Below are 22,246 nucleotides of genomic sequence, written 5' to 3' on the forward strand. Positions count from 1 at the left end.
CTCTCAATCTTTGGAACCATCTGTGCTAAAATAATCTTGCCTAAACTAAAATGTTGCATAAAATATTATTTGATTTTGCCCAAGATTTCATATTTAGTTATTTAAATTTTGGGTTTCAACCCTGCTTTTAAATATTCTACTCTATTGTATTTATTTTTATGGAAACTACTGAATTAAAACAGTAAGCAAGGGATGTTTGGGGAAAACAATCATATTGGCTGGGAATGTGGGATAGTAAAATCCCATCAAAGCAGATTTTCTTAATGTAATAACTAGGGAACTTACCCAAGGAGAATTTTGAAAACTATTTAGACATATTACTACTCACAAAGTCAAGCTGTATCTTTTGGAAATTTTGAAGTATTTAGAGTCCTTAGTGAGATACTTCTCAAAAAAACTTTGGACCTCTGGAAGAGAAGATTCTATCCTATCTATGTGTATTATTTATATTATCTCTGGACCGCATTTTTCTAAACTTAGGCTCAGTCAAATACTTAGAAGTGTGAAGTATATATTTTCAGAAATAAAGTAAAGACTAATGAATATTTTTAAATAAGGCATGAATAGCTAAATAACTATCTAAACATTTTGAAATTACTTTATGTTTCATTTGTAACTGATGGAAAAGAAAAGAATGCCCTATATGTAGTTGAATTTGAGTGTATCATATTAAGAATAAAAGACAACCAGACCCTCTAGCCGCATCATATCCTCATATCATCTGTGTAAAGAAAGAACATTAGGCTAACACACACACACACACTCACCACTCACACACACACACACACACACACACACACACACACACACACACACACTTTATATGATTAACCAGCTATCATTCTCATTGACTTGTATATCAATGTGTGGCATCCCTGCAGACATGTTGAGAGCACTCATAGTCCCACAAAGGCCCAAAAGAGAAAAATACTGTTAAAATGACTCAGCAAATCAAAGGACCATTATTTTTTTTCTAAAATGTACTAATTCTGTGGATGTATATAACCTCTCTAGGACTCTCAATACATTACGACAGGTTTGCTAGTATACTGTATTTTCCAAAGACAAATAGTTAAGAAAAAAACTGTTTGTTCTAGTTTTTATTACTTTCTACTTACATGATTTCTTGTTGTATAGATCAATCAACTCCCAGTGGACAGAGTCCTAAAGATAGTTATTTACCAATATTAAGCTCTTTTACATTGAAGCATTATATTTAGAAACCTATTATAATCATTCCCATCTATTTTTTTTCATAAAAATACTTTATTTTTTGATGCTTTTATTTGTTCTGTTTTATTACTTAAAGCATTACAAAGAGTATTACATATGTCTCCTCCCTCCCTCCCCTTGACATTCCCCGGCATCCCCTACCCCCCCAGTGTCTTATGTCCATTGGTTATGCTTATATGCATGCATACAAGTCCTTCGGTTGATCTCTTACTCCCCGCTCCTGCCCCCCAACCCTCCCCAGCCTTCCCGCTGTAGTTTGACAGTCTGTTCGATGCTGCTCTGCTTCTGTATCTATTTTTGTTCATCAGTTTATAATGGTCTTTATTATCCATAAATGAGTGAGATCATGTGGTATTTTTCTTTCATTGACTTGCTTATTTCACTTAGCATAATGCTCTCCAGTTCCATCCATGCTGTTGCAAATGGTAACAATTCCTTCTTTTTTACAGCAGCATAGTATCTATTTTTAAAGCCACATCACCTATCTGAAATGATAGAAAATATATATTGGTCTCTACTCCTGGTTCCTAGCACAAAATTCCTAAAATCCTTGCAAATTCTTAAGTGGTAAAAATAATGTCTTTTGTTCTAACATTTGGTCTTTGACCCTGGTTCCTGACACAGAGCTCCTAGAACCCTTGTAAGTTCCTGGGTGAGAGGAATGTCTTTTTTTCTAATGAGGGTATTCTGAGGGGTTCCCTGGAGGTGCCAGGTTTAGGGCTGGTCATCTGAAAGAACATGTTATGATTAGAAACATGGAATATTCAGCAAACCCCTTCCCACTCTCTCAAGGAGAGAGAAGGGCATATGGGACAAAGCCTTCCTAAGAATCCCCAAAGTATGAGGTTCTGTGAGCTTCCAGGTGACGGAACACATCCACACACTGGAGGGTGATCCATACCAACTTCATAGGGAGGGAAGCTCTGCCCGTGGCACCTCCCAGGCCTTTCCCTGTCTGTCACTTCCAGTGGCTGTTCATCTGTATCCCGTATCAGATCCTTGATTAAACTGGTAAATGAATGTCATTGTTCTCCGAGTTCTGTGATCTGCTCTAGCAAATTAATCAAACCTGAGAAGGGTGCCCTGGCAACCTCCGATTTGTAATCAGATTGGACATAATCTGTGAGTAACCTGAGGACCTACTACTTGGGTTGGCATCTGAAGTGGGGTGCAGCCTCAAGATATCTTGATAGTATCAGAAATTAGCTGAATTGTAGTACATCCAGCTTATATCACAGAATTGCTTGGTGTGGGGGAAAAACACACATTTGGTGACTACAAGTGTCAGAAACAGTAGTAATGTGAAAGTAAAGAGGAAACACAGGAGGGGAGAACTAGTTTTATTGTGTGCTTTTTAACAACAAATTTGAAAATTGTTCTGATTCTTTGAGGATATTGGATAATAATAAATGAAGGAGAAAATAATGCTAAAAATTAAGAAATGTGAAGAGCAATTAAAAAAAGCGAAAAACAAGATCTCATCTTGATAAATCTATGCAATGAACATTTATGAAATGAACTCTTCTTTTATCACTACTGTGTTTTTGTTTTTTTCTTTTATTGCTCCATGCTGAGTAGGAGGAAGATTAATATTGTAACTGCATTCTCCACTTTTTAAAAGTGCTCTGGGGTCTCCAAAATTTAATAATTAAAATTTAAGAAGTTTTCTAGAAAATCAGAATTAATTTTTAATGTATATAGCTTAAACTGTATATATCTTACAATGTTTTTTTCCCAGCATTATTGATTCAGGTGAGGAAATTACTTCTTACTATAAAAAATGAATGACATGATTTTATTAAAAATACTCTCTCTGCTAAAAATACTATAATTTTCATTTTGGTTTAAATTTTAACATCAGAAGGTAAATAGAATTTATCTTTCCGAGGAACTAGCCACAAAATATACTGTATGTTTTATTATAAAGATAACTACATAACAAGATATATGTAAGGTTGGCATATGCTAGGCATCAAAGACTCTGTGGGACTTACAGTCTAGTGGGAAGATACACTGGTAAGCCAATGACATAATTACAACACAATGCAGTTAGCTAACTAATAAAAAATGGACACCTATATTATATATCAGAATAGAGGAAGAATCTGATTAACTATTTACTAACAGGCTCAAGAAAAACTCCATGGGGGAATTATATTAGCAGTAAATTACTAAAAATAATGAATAGACAAGCTTTTTCAGGTGGAAAGGAATAGATTGAGTATTCCAGACAGTGAGTACAGCGAGCACATGGCAGAAAGATGACCAAAGGGATTCTTTACAACTGTAGCTTTGAAAGAAGAATAAAAGCTGATAAATCTAGTATGTATTTTTCAGTCTTATGAGAAGTCTTAACTAATAATGTAGTGAATTTCAGGTTATGTATTCTATTGTAGTCTAGAATTTTCCTAATTTGTGATCTTAATATTTTTTTGATATTAACTTCTTAAAAAACATTGACTGTGAGACCATCCTTTTAAATGTATTCTTAGTTAATAAGTTTAGAAAAACTAATTTGAAATGATATTTGGAAGGAAGAGAGGTTCCATGATTCATTCACTTTATAAAATTATAAAATCATCAAAATATGTAGAAAGTTGAAATTCTGGAAAGAATGAGATGAAAAGCACAAAATACAATGCACATGAAAAATGGCAAGGGTTTGACGTAAGGCAAGGTTGGAAACTAGAAAGAAAACTCATCAGTTTTCAGATGTTGGAGCTGATTGGCATGCAATGTTGTTGGAGAGAGAGAACATACAAAGAAGTACAATTCTGAAGTCCAAACTGGGCAAACTGTGAAAATGGTAAGTCTTAGGAACCAAACAGGATATTCTGGAGAATGACAGGGTGGAGAAATTAGAGTAGGGGTGGTGAGATGGAAAACATTAAGCTATGAATGATTATGCTAATTCAAACCCAACAGTATTTCTGGATTTAATAGAAGTGTTCACTTCTGAAAAAACTGAGAAGGAAATGTTCTTATGTGGGCATTATAATGAATGGTACAAAATAATAAAAAAATAAGCAAGTAATGCTTTTAAAGGCATGTCTGATGAAAAAATAGTCTTTCAACCATTTACTGCATGATATTTTCTCATGGAGATAATTTTTAAAAGCTTTGGCTCATATATAAAAGAAATACTGAGCCCTTTTTGTTATTACTTTAACTTGTCTGATCCCTAAAACACAGAGGCACCTCAGAGGTTCATTAGAAATTCCCAAACTCAGAAAGAAGAAAATCCCAATAAAGGCAAACTAACCAAACCAGATCCTTTGGGAGTTGAAGTTTATACTTCCTGATTCTAAGCATGGGTCCTATTTTTAGTTTCGGAGTAATGGTAAATGTAGCTTAAAAACACCATAGATAAAAATAACGAATCCTTTCCACATCTGTCAGTAGATGTGGCATACACAAAGACCGAGCGGGGTTCTAATACAAATTGTGAACTACACAGGCCCCATCTCCACTACACTAGCCTGATCCCTTTACATGGGAACATTTGTCAGCTTAATTTTGTGCTTCCTATTGTAATTTGTTTTCCTATTCTTTCATTAGATGCAGTCAAAGTCTCAGGTTACATTGACAATGAAAGAAAAACTTGCCCTTCCGCTATAAATAAATGACTAGGGTTCTATAATTAATTATTGAGGGTTAGACTTCTCTATATCTCTGTCTTTTGGACTAATCATTGCATGACTGATTCATGAGGCTGCCACTACAGGGGCCTGGAACTAGGGAAGAAAACACGCAGTGAATAATTCAACCCTTGGTCGTAGGAAGTTGTATCTCCTTAGAACAAAAACTAAAAAAGCCATTTGATATAGTTTTTGTGAAACACATATTAATAGATAACATAGGGTGAAATTATCTGTCTAGTCCAATGTCATGACCAAAGAAAAATTTTTAAAGACGAAGGAATTGAAACAGCCATGAGCTTGTCCTCAGTGACCTGACAAGCTCAGAATTGCTTTAATACTGGGATGCTCAGAATGCTTCAGAAGTTAGTTGAGGAAAGCTTCATGGAGGATGATCAATCGTGTGACCCATGAACCTCCCTAACCTTCACCACTCCCTCCTAACCTTTACTGTCTTCCCCTTATATTTGCATTTGTTTAAATAAATATTTCAATTAAAATATAATATATTAAATTTTACCTGGTATATCATGTTTCCTTTCTATATTTTCCAAACACACATATATCTGACTGTACCCAGAATAACAAAAGCTAAGAATCAAATAGCTGTTCCTTTTATATGCTAACTAGAAGCCCGGTGCACAAAAATTTGCACTCGGGGTGGAAGGGGGAGTCCCTCAGCCTGGCCTGTGCCCTCTCGCAGTCTGGGACCCCTCGGGAGATAATGCCCTGCTGGCTCAGGCCTGTTCCCGGGTGGCAGAAGGCAGGCCCAATCCCTAGGTGCAACCCCTGGTCGGGCTCAGAGCAGGGCCGATTGGGGGGTTGGGGCACCGCCCCCTGTCACACTCAAGGCAGGGTGGATGGGGAGGATGTGGCACCACCCGCTGTCATGCACAGAGCAGGGCCAATCAGGGGGTTGGGGAGCTGCCCCCTGTCACCCACAGAGCAGGGCTCATCAGGGGGTTGAGGAGCTCCCCCCTGTCACTCACAGAGTAGGGCCGATAGGGGAGTTGTGGCCCCGCCCCCTGTCACACACAGAGCCGCAGGGCAATCAGGGGGTTTGGGTGCTGCCCCCTGTCAAGCTGATCCCGGTGCTGGGAGTCATATTACCCTTTTACTATATAGGATAGAGGCCTGGTGCATGGGTGGGGCTGGCTGGTTTGCCCTGAGGGGTGTCCTGGACCAGGGTGGGGGTCCCCACTTTGGTGCCTGGCCAACATGGGTGAGGGGATGATGGCTGTTTGCAGCTGGCCACATACCCTTCAGGGTGGGGGGTCCCCACTGGGGTGCCTGGCCAGTCTGGGTGAGGGGCTGAGGGCTGTTTTCAGGCTGGGACTGAAGCTCCCAACTTCTCCTTTTTTCTTTTTATTCTGGGCCAGCTTTAGCTCTGAGGCTCCAGCTCTGAGGCCTCTGCTGCTGAAAACAGGTATCTGTTTTGTTTCGGTTCTATAATCGAAACTGTATCAACTCCAGCTCTGAGATCCCGGGCTAGCTGAAAGCAGGTTTCCGGGGTTTTGTTTAGCTTCTATATTTGTAACAATGTTTCTTAAACTGCAGGCTCAGAGGCTGGCAAGGCAGGCCAGGAACGTTGGAGTCCTCCGTCACTGAAGCAAGCAAGCCTCATGTTAGTTTCAAGCTGCCTGGCTGCCGGCCGCCATCTTGGCTGGCAGTTAATTTGCATATCGCCCTGATTAGGCAATGGGAAGGGTAGTGGTCGTACACTAATTACCATGTTTCTCTTTTATTAGATAGGGCTAGAGGCCCAATGCACAAAATTCATGCAAGGGGCTCAGCTCTCGCAATCCTGGCTTCGGCTAGAAGGTTATCCAGATGGTCATTCTGCTGTTTGGTCAATTAGCATATTATCTCTTTATTATATAGGATCACTACAACAAAAATGTATATTACATACCAATACATTATTTTAAAGTGGGCTATTAACTTACTAAAAAGAATTACCTCCTCCCTGTTTAATTTTCCTGGTTAGCAGTCTCCTCTTCTTCTTTTCTCCTTCTTCTTCTCCTTCTCCTCCTCCTCCTCCTCCTCCTCCTCCTCCTCCTCCTCCTTTCTTTTTTCCTGCAAAAATGTCCATTTACTAAACTTCATAACTGCCTGGCCATTTTCATGATAGCCTATTGTGTTTTCAACCTCTTCCTTTTAATAAGAAAATCACTTGTATAATTTAAGGTACATTAAAGAGGCACCAGATTTAAACTCTTAATCCTGGGATATTAGGGTGCTCACCAATAATTGCAATTTTAGTGTGTACACCAGCATTTTGCCTGGGAAAACCTGTGCCTTCTCCTCCTATATAAATTTTCATTGTTTTTCTGAGTATTTCTCTAGTCTTAAGATTGATTTATTTTTTATTTCATATGACTATTACCCATCATTCTTTAAAATCACATACTTTAAAAGCTGAGAAATAAGGATAAGATAAATCACAACTATTTTATGATATACATTACAATATTATGTTACTTTAGACAGAACTAAAACTTAAGGAATTTCCGTGGATTTTGAACATTAGTCCATTGAAAAATCACCCTTTGATACATGAACACTAGCTAAAAAAACATAATCTGTATCACTGATTTTCACTATTATTATAAGCTGTGTTAAGCACATGTGGAAGTATGGATAAATTATACTTTAAGGCATGAATTAAAAATGGCTTCTAGAAAACTTTTTAGAAAGTATGGATAGAGTAGAGTACCCATAAATCTTCTCTTTTTCTGCGGGGTTTTATTATGTCTTAAAATTATTTATTAGGGGAGAGAAAAACAATTCTGTTAATTATTTGTTAATATTAAAATATTGATGAGCATTACCCAAATGTACCGGGATTCCAGCTGGTATACTGAGGTGAGACTGTGGAAACGCATCCAACACAAGGGGCGAGGGGCTATATTAAAAGAGCAGAACAAATGACTTAACAGGGGCCTAAAAACAGCAATCAGAAAAGGTTCATTTAACTTGGAGATGACACAAGCTTTGAGCAATTGCCTCTGCTTAAGTAAGTGTGGAATTACGAAAGGCTATTTATTACAGTCCAATGGGGTCTGCAGCTTGCTCACAGACCTTTGAAGAATTCCAACAGTTACAAAGTCTTGCTCAGTGCAGAAGCAGTAAAATGTGGGCAGATCCCCAAAACAGCCTGCAAAGCTTTCCTGAAAAAGGTTAATTCAACCCTAGCCACAATTGTTCTTTGATATGAATTGCTTTCTCTTTCTCTTTAAGGAGAGATGCTCTACCTGGTAATTTTCAAAGTTTCTTTAAAAGTGTATTTTAACCGTTAAGGAAAATAAATCATATTCAAGGTGATATGGAATGAATATAGGGTCTCCATGGTTTTACCAGGAGAGTTTTCCAACATTTAGCTTCTTTGAAATGCTGTGAAAGCATACATTAGTTACTCTAAAATGGGTTTCTTTCAGCAGGAAAATTTGTGATATTTCTCCTTTTTTGTATAAAAAGCAGAATTTGGTTCCAAGAACATTGGAGCAGAAATTTTTATATTAGTGATTGGAAAATGACTTGATTTTTCTAAGTATTAGAATACATAAAAAATTATTCTCAATGATTTAACAAATCCGTTATGTATGGCTCAGTGATATGTTTATAACTATTGAGTATGTTTATAAATTTTCGATTAATATAACCAAAATAAATTACCCTTTTCTTAGAATCAATTTCAGAGCAGCAACCATCAGGGGTGAGGTATGGGGGTGTTGTGAGTGCATGTTGGGTATAACACAATAATACTGAATAAAAGAAAAGCAAACATTAATGGAAAATGATGCTTCATGAAAAGATATTAATTATTAATGGGAGTAAAACATAAGTAAGGAAATGAATTTACTTTTCCATCAGGAAAGCAAGACCTACATTTTTCCTTGGAAAAAGGTTCAGAATCATCCCCAAGCCACTCAATTGAAGAAATGATGCTTTAGTAACAAAAGAGTTCTTAAGAGGGTTTTACAAGTAATAGAAATAGAAGAATGGGAAATTTATTGCAATAGAGTCTTCATTTAGGATTACATTTTCCAATAAAGTGTCATGAGGCAGGCTCATAAAACTAGTTTTATGTGAGGAATAAAAAGTAAAGGCATTTATAAACAGGAACAATTTAAATGAGAGGTTGTGAAACCAAAATATGGTGTTTGGGTACAAGTTTGTTGTCTCACAAAATTAAAGAATGAGTTCACGTACAAAAACAGATAGCGGAAGCAACTTTTATTGGGAGAAGGCAGTCCTGGAAAAGGTGTAGAGGGGATTCCAAAAGCAGGCTAGTGTCTGGAGTTTCTATTCGCGGTGCAGGGGAGCACAACCCATGGAACCCAGCACACACCAGAGAAAGAGGAGAGGGGAGAGAGGAAGAGAGACATGTGTGTTTGTTTGTTTTTTTGTTTTTTGTCTAGGAGTAGTTACGTGCCTTGCTAGCTTCTGATTGGTCCTTTCAAAGAATTCTATCTTAGTAACATTATTGAGATCGGTTATATGCCTCACTGCCTTGTGATTGGTTATCTGCAAACTACCTGTTTTAGTAATACCCATACATTTTAAAGCTTACATCTCCCTGGTGGGTGCGTGTTCTTTCTCCATCTAGCTGGATTGTCTTAGTAACTCCACCTAGCTGGGTTCCTGGGTTATACTCCCCCCTCCCCATGGTCCCATCCCTGTCTACCTATCTTCCTCTCTCTCCTCAGTTATATATATAAAGGTTGGCATAATCACAGAAACATCAAATCAACAAGTCTGCTAGCCATTGTGGGAAATACAAACACAGGGTTTTAATAGTCTTTGATTTGAGAAAAAGTGATGAGAAAAATAGGTCCTTCAGCAATGAAAACAATTCAGCAGTTAATGTACCTAAGAATTCTTGATTTTTTTTTTTCATGTTTGTAATGTGTTTTGCTGGATTCCATTAAAGCAGAAAGCCACTGAACCTCAAGTGAGATATTTCGGTTGCCAATGTACCAAGGTTGAGATTTGAAACCAGAAGTGCATTGATGGAGAGTATGGATTTTTATTTCTAATGGAAGGATTTTAAGTAGGATATCACTTAAAATATATTTAATCTTCCATCAGAAATGAAGGTGACCCTCTGATATCTGATCCAAACAGGTGGTTTTTCTTCATGTTCTATTCTTTTGATAATGCGTAGCGAAACATAATAAATATCGAGTCACCACCCAATAAGAAACTTCACAATATAGGTCGAGAGTTGTGGTACAAACAGCAGTCATTTCATTGGTAGTTCTTATTAAATATTTTTAAAGAAATAAAAAATGTTAAAGCAGAAGATTGCTGCATTTTTCTGGTATATATTTTTATTCATTAGAGGCTTTTGTCAACAGTCAAGGTATGTCCTACTGTATGTCCTAAATCTTATCTATTTTACAATATATTCAATATTATTATTACCTATTGATACCATGGGACTCCTTGTGCCTAATGGATTCCAGTCCTCCTACAGAGTTGTGGATGAAAATGTTATCAATGAGCTGAAGAATCTGGTATTAATAATTTTGCAACATTATAACAAATAGGTAGTCCTGATGTTTTGTTCTTATTTTAATATATCAAATATATTTCATTGCTTACATTAGAGTAGCAGATTGAAAACATCTGCTCACTTGCCACTATTCCACCAGCAGCTGAAACTCTCAGCTCATTTTCCATAGGCCTGTATGTACCAGGTCTATAATCCAGCTGCCGAGGCTGGATATGGGGCCAGAGTAATACTCAAGAGCCTTTGAAATGGAAATAGTGTTTTCTTGCCAAAAATTAGAACAATGATAGACTCCATTTGCTGTTCACTTTGCTCTCTGCTCCTCTTTACCACATTCACAACCTGATTAATTTGCCCCCTCCTGTGACCCCTCCATCCTCTCTTTACAGCTCCATCACCTGTCATGACCATTAAGAAGGATCGGACATCCGGAAACAGCATCTCTTTATCCTGGCAAGAACCCGAACACCCTAATGGGATCATATTGGACTACGAGGTCAAATACTATGAAAAGGTGGGGAGACAATGTGTTAGTGTTGGGTTGTGTAGGGAAAGAAGTTACCTGCTCCTGAGCTGTGCTCTTACAGACAGGAATGGCATTGCTACAAAGTGGCAGTGCTTTGTTTAAATCTGTAGTTAAGTGGTACTTCTTTGATTTATAGGTAAAGAGGGGTTTAGAAATTATTGTGTAGAATATCCCCCATTCAACTTCAGTGAGTCACGGCAGAGATGATACTACCAAACTTAAGATATCTAGTTATTGGAAATGACATTTATGTCCTTCCACATCAAGACCTGTTGCTCTACCAAGTATTTCATAGAGATTCCTTAACCCTTGATGAACTATTCCTTAGTTTATTGCCTTAAAGCATCGTTACTTGACCTACACATTCACATGAATTTTATTTAATAGAAACATTGAATAACAAGACCCATGTATTATTATTGAACTGACAGAGAAAAGTTTTCTTGGCTTTGTACAAGGAAATTTAGAAGATGGGAGTGGGTGTGTAAGTCTGCCTCACATCATAAAACTGTGGTTCAGTAATGAAGTTGTACAAAATAGGTATATGGTTATTTATAAGCAGAATTTAGGCTCTTATATTTCATCACTAAATAGCACTTATTTCTCCCTGGTTATAAATGATTGTGAGATTTGGAAGCAAGATGTATTCAAACCTCATCATCAGAGCTGGGTGGTTTTGTAGCTACTACTATGGACACAACATTTTTGTCTATTTGTTGCAGTTTACAACGCATTTTAGAGTGTATATTATATAGTAGTTGGTATTTAGAGAAAATGTTTGCATACATTGTTTAATTTGGAGCTGTCTGATAACCCTGTGAAAGTGAGAAAGCAGGCTTTTTTACAAATAAAAGAAAACTTGGAGTCAGTGAAGTTATTTGCATCTCTCACACCCTCACTGCTAATGAACAGTAGGTCTCTGTTTTGAACCCTGGCAGCCACGACTCCTCATTAGTATGTTTTTCCCTGTTGCCTCCCTGCTTCCACATGACAGTGGATTATTAAGTATGATCAATTGTACAAAAGGTATAATGTATGAATTTTTTTTTGCAAATGTAGGTATTTTCTTTATTGAAGTTAACCTATTTCATAAGTATCATGCCATTCTTTCCTTACCCCCTTCTCCCCACCACTCACACCACACACAGAGAAGCTATGTCTCATTTCATTAAAAGGAATGGAGACCTAATGAACTTCACTGGGTCAAATCATAGTATAAATAAGTTATCTCCTAGTTTTCTATGATCCTGTAGGGCACTGTTAAATAGTCATCTGATCATGATCTTCTATCTTTAAAAGTGTGACAAAGCCTGTGAAAACATAAGAATCCATATTATAGCTGATGCAACAAAATAAAAAGAAAAGTAATGATGTGCCTCAGTTCAGACCCGGCAGCAGAACTACAAAGCACCCACCTTTTAGATATATGGGGCTGTTTGAAAAAATAATGAATCTAAATTCATATCTTTTGCAAATACAAAAAAATTTCTGAAGTTATTTTATTCTTTACCAACAAAGCATAACGCAAGGTTATTTTTAAGCAATATTAACCAGTGCAGGAAAAATAAAATCTAAATCTATTTTGCTATTCCTTTTCATTCCTAAAATTGGTACACTTATGTAATATTAGTAAATACATATGTAAGTATTTATATCATACATACATCAATTTAAAAATAACTTCCATATATATGACACTTAGAAATATTGTAATATTTCACTCTATGAGGGCTAGTGAAAATTTTTATAACAAATGAAATAATTTTTATAAAATGAATATATTTATCTCTCTTCATTATTAAATAATCAACTCCATGTCTATCATAACCAGCATCTTTTTTTAAAAATATATTTTATTGATTTTTCACAGAGAGGAAGGGAGAGAGATAGAGAGTTAGAAACATCGATGAGAGAGAAACATCGATCAGCTGCCTCCTGCACATCTCCCACTGGGAATGTGCCTGCAACCCAGGTACATGCCCTTGACCAGAATCGAACCTGGGATCTTTCAGTCCACAGGCCGACGCTCTATCCACTGAGCCAAACCGGTTTTGGCCATAACCAGCATCTTTAACTAAAAGTACATGTAACCTATATACAACCTTATTTCTGCAATGTTCCATCCAGTGTTGGTTGAGGACAAGCATCATTTCGTCTCCCCCACTCCAGACCCCACCCCAGATACAGGAACGGCCCATCATGCTCAAAAACAGGCTCTCCATAAAGTGCTCAGGAGATATTAATATATGTTAGAGAACAAATGAGATTCTGTGTAAATTCATTTTTTAAACAAAGCTTGACACAAAAGGACTTTACTATGGATGTGTAAGGTGGACCTGTTCATGTACAATGCATTGATTCTCCTAGATGAGATTCTTTGGGAAAATATTTCTAGACTTCAACCTGAGGATTTGTGTTTCTATTAAATCACTGTGGCTTCAATACAATGCAAATACAACACAACTCAATTGATGCTGATAATGTGATTAATGTAGAACTATACATAGAACTTTGATCTTTTTAAGTTTAATAGTTTACAATTGATAAAATTTCCTATCTGAGAATCAGTGGGACAGCCTTATGTTTGAAGAGAACAGATTTTTGCTCAGAGATTCACTCATTGGCAAGAATGAAAACTAACTTCCCTGCTTTATGTGCAGGACACAAATTATTATATCCAAATTAGGAAACTAATGTGTTTTTTTTCCTAAAAAATGCCTTCAGAGAGTGAAATGATTATCATCTCTCTTTTATATCTCCCATGCTACATTTTAAAATAGTTTCGAGCGGTTTACTTTTCACCACTTAATACATTGTGAAGGTTTGATTTTAACTTGATCTTTCTTACCTCAAAGCAGGAGCAAGAGACAAGTTATACCATTCTGAGGGCAAGAGGCACAAATGTTACCATCAATAGCCTCAAGCCTGACACTACTTACGTATTCCAAATCCGAGCCCGGACAGCAGCTGGATATGGGACCAACAGTCGCAAGTTTGAGTTTGAAACGAGTCCAGACTGTATGTATTACTTCTACGTACTGTAATTGGGGGCAGGGGAGATGTTCCAAAGGTGTCCGATATTTCGCTCTCACTCTCCCTACATTTTAACTAAGTGTGATACACTGAAAGTATACTGCTTGGGACATTTAACAATTTGCATAGCATTGGGTCTGGGCATTTGTGTTTGTATGCACATCTGTGGTTTCTTCTTTTACAAATAAAACATATTACATTGTCTGGAATGCTTCTGGTTTCCTATTAGTCATAAATTGTTCTTAGGGACATTAAGTAGTATGGTAACACACTTCCAATGCCCATTAATACAGATATTCCAGGTTCAGTGATGGGTTGACAAAACTTTCTGATCCATGAGGATCTTAATTTTGTTTTAATCCTTGTGTTACTTGGAGAGTAAGGATTTTTTTTAAATCTGATTTATGACAATTTGAACAGTCCCATCTGTTTGACCCCAAATTTGGCTAAAACCGATCTAAAATTTATAAACATTATCCTAATAATATTTCATTTTATTTAAATGCATTTGCTTCATGTTAGAAGAGTTTTCTGTTAAATATATATTTAAAAAAGATAAAATCATGGCTGTGGTGCTAATATAAAATGAACACAAGCTAAAATTTTATTTGACTTAATGTTACTAATAAGAGGTTAAAATTAGTTCAAAGGAAAATTTAAAGGACAGATTCATGTACGCATTCATACAAACATAGTTGTATCTGTGTATAAGTAATCAGCAATACTTAAACTTGATAAATCCCAAACTTGTGAATATTCTATAGGAAAATAAATGTAATTATCACATCCACAGCACATATCAATTACATCTCTATTGAATAAGTGTCACTGTAACTGTGATGAAAAAATCATATGCATCACTATAAGTTCTCTTCAACTTAAATTCACAGCTGTAAAATAGCTCAGAATCAAAGGTGAACACCTTTTAGAAACAGCTTATCCAGGAAGGATGTAATAATTCCCAGTTCTCTACTGAAGGGAAGCCAAGTAATCCCTTTTGACTGTTCTAATTTGTCATTTTCCCCTGGCACCTATATTTTCTATATATAATTATTTTGTTTCTGATATAAAATCACATTGTTATTGGTATGCTAAAAATTTTATGCTCAAATTTTATACCTAATATAAACATTCATGATTAACAAAAAAATATATATAAACACCGTTTAAGTTAATGTGCTAGACTAAATGTTTTATGGCACACTTTTTGTCAGACAATTAGGAATGCGGCTTATAATAACAAGCTGTACATTCTGCAAAGTACTGAGATTCTAGTGTTTTTAGAAGTCATCGGCTCACAGCTGAAACCTGACGATTCTATTTGGAGGAGAGCTGCCATCCTGGAACACACAAATCTGTACTCAGGCCCTCCCCTGATCCTCCTGAGATGAGATGTGCACAGAGAAACCACTCGCTGCGGATACTGGACACAAAATGCTGTAAAATACCATGGGAGTGCAAGTGAACAATGTTTAAAACAAATTACATATTTTTGGAATTGAAAATATCATTCAATTTAGCACTAGGAATTCTATATCCTTTCATAATTTTAAGAGGTGCAAAGCTAGTTTCTTGCTTTGAAATGATTATAGATTGCCTTTTATCAAGATTTGACATTGTTATTAGAATTAACAACAACAAAAGCTAGCTATATTTGATTCACCAAGAGTGATCCCAAATCACAGAAATAACAAAAGCAAATGTTTTTTATATCCTGTGGTATAAATTAGGCATATTGAAGGCAGGAATGTCAGATTGCCATTAGATAAAACTTTATGTCGATGCATTATTTTGCAATATCAATATAATCTTATATGTTCTTCATTAGCACTAACCCTATATGATAAGTAAATTTGTCAAAACAATAACAATTCCTAAAATTCTAATGTAATTACATATTTACCACAGACATCGCTGTGGTTGTGTTATATATGAACTTCTCATGAGGCTTCAGTGTCTGAGACTTAAGGAATATTCCATTTTAAAACTGCAGATTCTTAGGATTTTTGACAAAGAAACTTTATATTTGCAGTACTTACATTGCTTGAGAGAGAGAGAGCAGATAGAAAGAGAATAAAACGAAAAATGCAATCTTTTTAACATCTCCCTCTCCAGTTATTTTTTAAAAAGCTGAGTTGCACAGTTTGATTTTTTTTAAAAAAAATATAAAAATTTATTCTTACTGCTTCACCATAGGATTCTTCCAGACTTTAAATATAAATGAGAAAAAAGTGCCCATTGCTTTAAGGGGAAAAGGATAAAATCAATTCTCACTCCATTTTTTAAAATAAAAATGATATACAGTTGACCTTTGAACAGCTTGGGGGTTAGGGGCGCCGACCACCTGTGCAGTCAAAAATGCACACATAATTTAAGTTAGTCCTTACATAGACGGATTCCAACCACAAATCAAAACTACATATTCACAAAATACTCTAAAGATTTAAGACTCTTCTTTGTTATATATTGATATTTAATAGATATATAAAGACCCGTGTTTAGACTTTTTTAACATCTTGCTGTTTGCTCTGGTTTTTATTTATTTTTATTTTTAAAATATATTTTTATTGCCCTAACCGGTTTGGCTCAGTGGATAGAGTGTCAGCCTGCGGACTGGAGGGTCCCAGGTTCGCTTCTGGTCAAGGGCATGTACCTTGGTTTCCGGCACATCCACAGTAGGGGGCGTGCAGGAGGCAGCCGATCGATGTTTCTCTCAAATTTGATGTTTCTAACTCTCTATCCCTCTCCCTTCCTCTCTGAAAGAAATCAATAAAAATACATATTTTTATATATATATATATATATATATATATATATATATATATTATTGATTTTAGAGAGGAAGGGAAGGGGAGAGAGAGATAGAAACATCAATGATGAGAGATAATCATTGATTGGCTGCCTCCTGAAGGCCTCCTACTGGGGATTGAGCCTGCAATCCGGGTATGTGCCCTTGACTGGAATCGAACCTGGGACCTTTTAGTCCTCAGGCCGACACTCTATCCACCGAGCCAACCACCTAGGGCTTGTTTTTATTTTTAAAAATTATATGAGTTCTCATTCATAGCACAGAAATCTTTCTTAGTTGAGTATAATATATTTTGAGCTGGAATTCAGATAACATTTTCTGAACTTGATTTATAATAAAGACATGGATGCACAGTGAAGCATATTTTTTTCTAGGTGCTTAAAAATGTTTTACTTTTTATATATCAGTGCTTTACACTTATCACCCTCCTCTAACAGATGAGGAAACTGAGACATAGAGAAGTTAAGTAAGCTTCCCAAAGTCACACTGCTGGTAGGGATGGGTCTGATTCGAGAACGCATACATGTATATGACAGTATAATATAGTATTTCAATAAACATTTTATTTGAACTTGTTCTGCAAGCTATTCAAATACTATTATTTCTTTTTATACACTGTCTATACAGAGAATTTATGTTTTTTCTGAGGTTGCATGGCTAATAAGTGCAGTCAATGACCCTACAACCTCCAGATTGTGAACTTCTACTGATTCAGCCCTGCTAATTTACATACTAAGAAAAGGATGTTAAATTAAGACACAGAAAGCATAGGAAGTATCAGAGTCAATGGACTTTCCTAGATCAAGGCAACATCCACAAAAGCGGGAAGTGCCAACATGTTTGGGAAAACAGACAGTCCATCTGTCTGAAAACCCTCGGTGGGCAGAACCTGTATCCTCAGTAAGGCGTCTATGGTGATTGAATTAATCATTATTTGTAAAGTACTTACAAATGTTCCTGGTATAGTAGGTGGTGTGTGTGTGTGTGTGTGAGTATTTGTGTGTGTTGTGTTTAAATAGCAGTGCATAATTTGAGCATCCAAGGAATTTTAAAAGCAAAAATATGTGGAATAAAACTAAGTTTTGGAATTGGAGGATTCCATGAACATTACTATCCAAGATGAGCCCTGGGGAGAATTTAATTAGTACTCCTGAGTACTTCCCACCTCCTTTTTGTTATTTTTAATACATTGAGCTGCAGCAACTTTAATCTCTGGGACCTTATTATTAAGGCAGACTGACAAAGGTAGAGTGGGATCATTATATAGAGAATTCTTATAGACCAACATTAGACATTCATATGTAATTTTGTAGAAGAGAGTACTTTTGCCCAGCTTTCACTGGGGAAATGCAATACTAAAAATATGTAACATTTACTAAGCACTTGCCATGTGCTTGGGACAGTTCTACATAAGTGTTTTACTTCAGCACTCGTTTAATCCTCACAAGATCACATTCTGTCACATAGCAATTAAGTACAAATTCAGGTGTTCTGGGTCAGGAGAGTGAGCTCACAACCACTCGATTTCGGGGAGAGAAATCAACACAATGCTACTTGAAGCAAGGAGAGCAGTTTGCTTGTGAGAAAACATATTTAAATTGAATTTCTAAGACATGTAATATTAGTTTTAACAGTATGTCATGTAAAATTATTAAACAACTCAATAACACAAATTTAATCACTTTATGCATTCAAATGTTTGCTCATTTCAGTAACAAACAATGATCTGATTTTAAAGTCTCAGGGATTCATAGATTTTGAGAGCTGGTGGAAATGGTAGAGAAGTCCTAGTTTAATCCTGTCTTGGACAGAACAACAGCGACTTCTTTCTTCTATCATTTTTCCCCTTCCAGTTTTGCAACCTTTATTTTTAAAACTGACTAAAATTTACCAAATAATTCAGAACTCACTGCTCTCTGTAAGCTATAACAGTGCACAAAATAAAAAGCATAAGGTAGAGTTAATTGTATATGTTTATAGAGCATTATTGAATCACTAAGTTATTTTACAAATTATTCACAAATCTATAGCTAATGGGTAGGATATATCAGTCCAGGTGTTTAGGAAGCAGATGTTAAAATAGAAGTATGAGAGCTTTTTATGGGGAAACTCAGATAACGGATAAAAAATCTGGAGCAGAAGTGGGCAAGCAGTGCCTCATGGAGCTCAGCCATCTGTGAAGAACTGAGGGAAAGAGAAGGGTGAGGAAGAGGGGTCTCAGACAGCAAGGCAGTTCCGAGGGATTCGCCAATCTGATGGGTCGCTCCAGAGTGAAGAAGAGTGCTGCGCTGGGCAGACCTGGGCTGGCTCCAGCCCCCTTGTCAGGTGTAGTCACTGGGAAGCATGGCCTGTGCTGTGCATGTGGCTGCAGGGGATGCCGGAGGTGCAGCAGCTGGAGGCCGTCTGCCCACTGAGGCTTGGCATCAGGGAGATCCAAGCAAGCACTCCCAGGACTGCCACAGTGGTATAAACAATAGTCCGCTGGTAGGAAAGAATAAAGGGCGGCAACAGTTTATATTAGTAGTGTGCATGCCATCCTACAGACTCAGAGCTCCTTTTTCAAATGCTTGCAAAACTTCTACCAGGCCATCAGCCATGTTTCTTTATTTGCATCATTTAACCAGTCCTATAACTGCATTATTTTAGAGAAACCTTCTAAATGTAGATTTCGATCAGGCTGAGCATAAGATATTGGCTTGCTTTCGGAGAGGTGATGGCATTCAGATAACCAAATTTACTCTTCTAAACTCTTCTTTTATACTTCATTCATTCATTCATTTGTACAGTCAGCATTTACTACAAAAGAAATGTAGGTTAAAGTATGAGCAACTGAAAAGATTGTTCCAGGAACTGTGTATTTTCAAAAGTCTAGAATAGGACATTTATGGAGTTTGTTAGCAGACGAAGCTGAGGATTGAGACAGGGGACAGATTTAATGAGCTTTACATCTTCTGCTACAGAATTTGCATTTTATCCTGAAAGTTGAAAGCCCTGCAGAAATGTTATGCATTATAATGACATAATCAAATTCATGGTTTAGAAAGAGTACTCTGGTCACCAGGTAAAGAGAAAGACATGCAAATAGAAACTAATTAGGACTTTCTAGTTGTGATCCAGAAGAGAAAGACAAAAACTAAGATATCTTAAAGGGCTTTGTGTTGAATTGGACACAGAACATCAGGAGAGGGAGTGGACAAGGTGACTTCATACTTATGGTCCACACCTTTGCCACCAAACGTGGTCTGCATCACCTGCGTCAGCATCACTGGGAGCTCGTAAGAAATGCAGTCTCAGTCCCTACCCCAGCCTGAAATGGAAACTGCATTTTCCAAAAGATACTCGAGTGACTTGTTTGAACATTAAAGCTAGAAAGCATTTGTCTAGTCAAGGGTCAGTAAACTTCCTGTGAAGGCTTAGATAGTAAATATTTTAGGCTTTGTGTATATATAGTCTCTGTTGTTCTTACTCTACTGGGCTATTTATTATAGTACTAGAGGCCCGGGGATCCGGTCTAAGCTGGCAGTCAGACATCTGTCTCACAGTTCGGGGCTCTCCCACTCAGGGACCCCTCGCTCCTTACCGCCTGCCTTAGCGGAGGTGGGAGAGGCTCCCACCACTGACGCTGAGCTTGCCAGCAGTGAGCCTGGCTTCCTGTGGGAGCGCACTGCCTAACAGAGGGCAGCTCCTGCATTGAGCACCTGCCCCCTGGTGGTCACTGCACTGCATAGCTACTGGCCATTCTGCCATTTGGTCGATTTGCATATTAGAATTTTATTATGTAGGATAAAAGCAGCCATAGACAATACACAAATGAATGAATGTCTCCGAAACAATTTTATTTATGGTCACCAACATTTAAATTTTATAAAATGTTCAAATCACAAAATCATCTGTTTTTGACTTCTTGCAACCTTTACAAAATGTAAAACCATTCTAAGCTCCTGAGTTATACCAAAACTGATGGCTGGCCAGAATTTGCTCCTGGGTGACTTTTGCCAACACTTTGTGAGTAGATGAATGATGGGCCATTTGCAAAGGTAGAGAATTCAGGGAAAGGGACAATGCATTGGTGGCATATGTTGAGGCCCATAAGACAGCTGTTATATCGCCTTTCAAATAAATGTGGGTATTGGAGACTAAACTAGCTTAATTAGGAAGCTTTTATAATTCATTCTGAGAAATCATGTCTGTTCTCTATGTTGTTCCTCTGCTGAGCATAAGATATTTATCTGGTGTATCCATTGAATTTCTTGCCATTGAGGATAGAGAAAGGCAGTCCAGCACATTTCACACAGTAGGCTCAAGTAGTATTTGATTAATGCCATTGAAACAGAATATTTAATCTTATTAATTAAAATTTCACACAAAATTGTAGTAAATGTCTGTTTTTTCATTCTCACTGAAGAATTACTTCTATACTATACCAGACAGTAGCCATATTTCAGGTGGAAGCAGAATAAATATGACTGACTTTATCAGATTTTCCATGTAGATTTTGGTTATGATGTGTTAATGCCTGGTCTTTTAATTTGTTTTCTCTTCAATCTCACAGCTTTCTCTATCTCTGGTGAAAATAGCCAAGTAGTAATGATAGCCATTTCAGCGGCGGTAGCAATTATTCTCCTCACAGTCGTCACCTACGTTTTGATTGGAAGGTGAGTTCACAGTCTGTTTTATAACTTACTTTTATTGTTGCTTTGCTTGCTCCCCCCAATTGCTGCTAAAATCTGAAGTGTGCTCAGTAATGTATGTTAACAAATCAGAATGTCTCCATTTGTGTTCTAGATCTTTCTTTTTATCCCCCTCTCCCTTCTGTTTCCTCATCTTTAGTTTTGGTTTTCTTTTTTGCATTAACTTCCGGCCTCACTCTCCAATACACACCCGGTCTCTTCTCTCTTTTGACCACATTCCTAGGTTTTACTTTCCCCCCTCACTGTTAAAGTACACCCCAGATTTCCCTGACACTTTCTCACCCAGAACAGCATTAATCACTAACAATGGAGACTTTACCCTTCATTCATTCTAGCAGCAGTGGTAAAAAAAAAAAAATGCTATAAACACCTTCTGAGGCCATTATAAAAATTCAACTGAAGGGGTCTGCACAGTGGGAAGCAGCTCTCCGTATCTCCTCATTAGGCAGCTTCCAGGGTCCCCTGGGCAAGGGGCTTTCTATAAAGGATTTAGGAAATACAAAGTCATTAAACTTTCACTAAAGCATTTAATTGTTTAAGAAAAACACTTTATATTTTCTGCTTTGTACATTCTGAGCATAGATTATTGTTTAAGTATATTTTCTTCCTGTGTTCTCTTCCCTCAATTTCTCTCTAGGTTCTGTGGCTATAACAAGTCAAAACATGGTACAGATGAAAAAAGACTTCATTTTGGAAATGGACATTGTAAGTTTTAAACTGTAATGGTGTTTTGGTTTTACCATTTCGGTTTTGGCAGTGGTTCATTTATAATTGGGTAACTTCCTCCTGACAAAGATAATT

At 36.9% G+C, this 22,246-nt stretch overlaps 1 protein-coding gene across 1 annotated transcript in view; it reads left to right on the plus strand.

Annotated features, from left to right (window-relative positions):
- EPHA3 (EPH receptor A3) overlaps positions 1-22,246 on the plus strand; it is a 365,983-nt gene that overhangs the window by 276,366 nt on the left and 67,371 nt on the right. The window contains exons 6-9 of the mRNA XM_036349783.1: positions 10,776-10,900; positions 13,768-13,930; positions 21,307-21,409; positions 22,083-22,150. Of these exons, the coding sequence (XP_036205676.1) occupies positions 10,776-10,900; positions 13,768-13,930; positions 21,307-21,409; positions 22,083-22,150 (459 nt within the window). The remainder of the gene's footprint in view (positions 1-10,775; positions 10,901-13,767; positions 13,931-21,306; positions 21,410-22,082; positions 22,151-22,246) is intronic.

Source organism: Myotis myotis, unplaced genomic scaffold, assembly GCF_014108235.1.
Source record: "Myotis myotis isolate mMyoMyo1 unplaced genomic scaffold, mMyoMyo1.p scaffold_m19_p_2, whole genome shotgun sequence".
NCBI lineage: Eukaryota > Metazoa > Chordata > Mammalia > Chiroptera > Vespertilionidae > Myotis > Myotis myotis.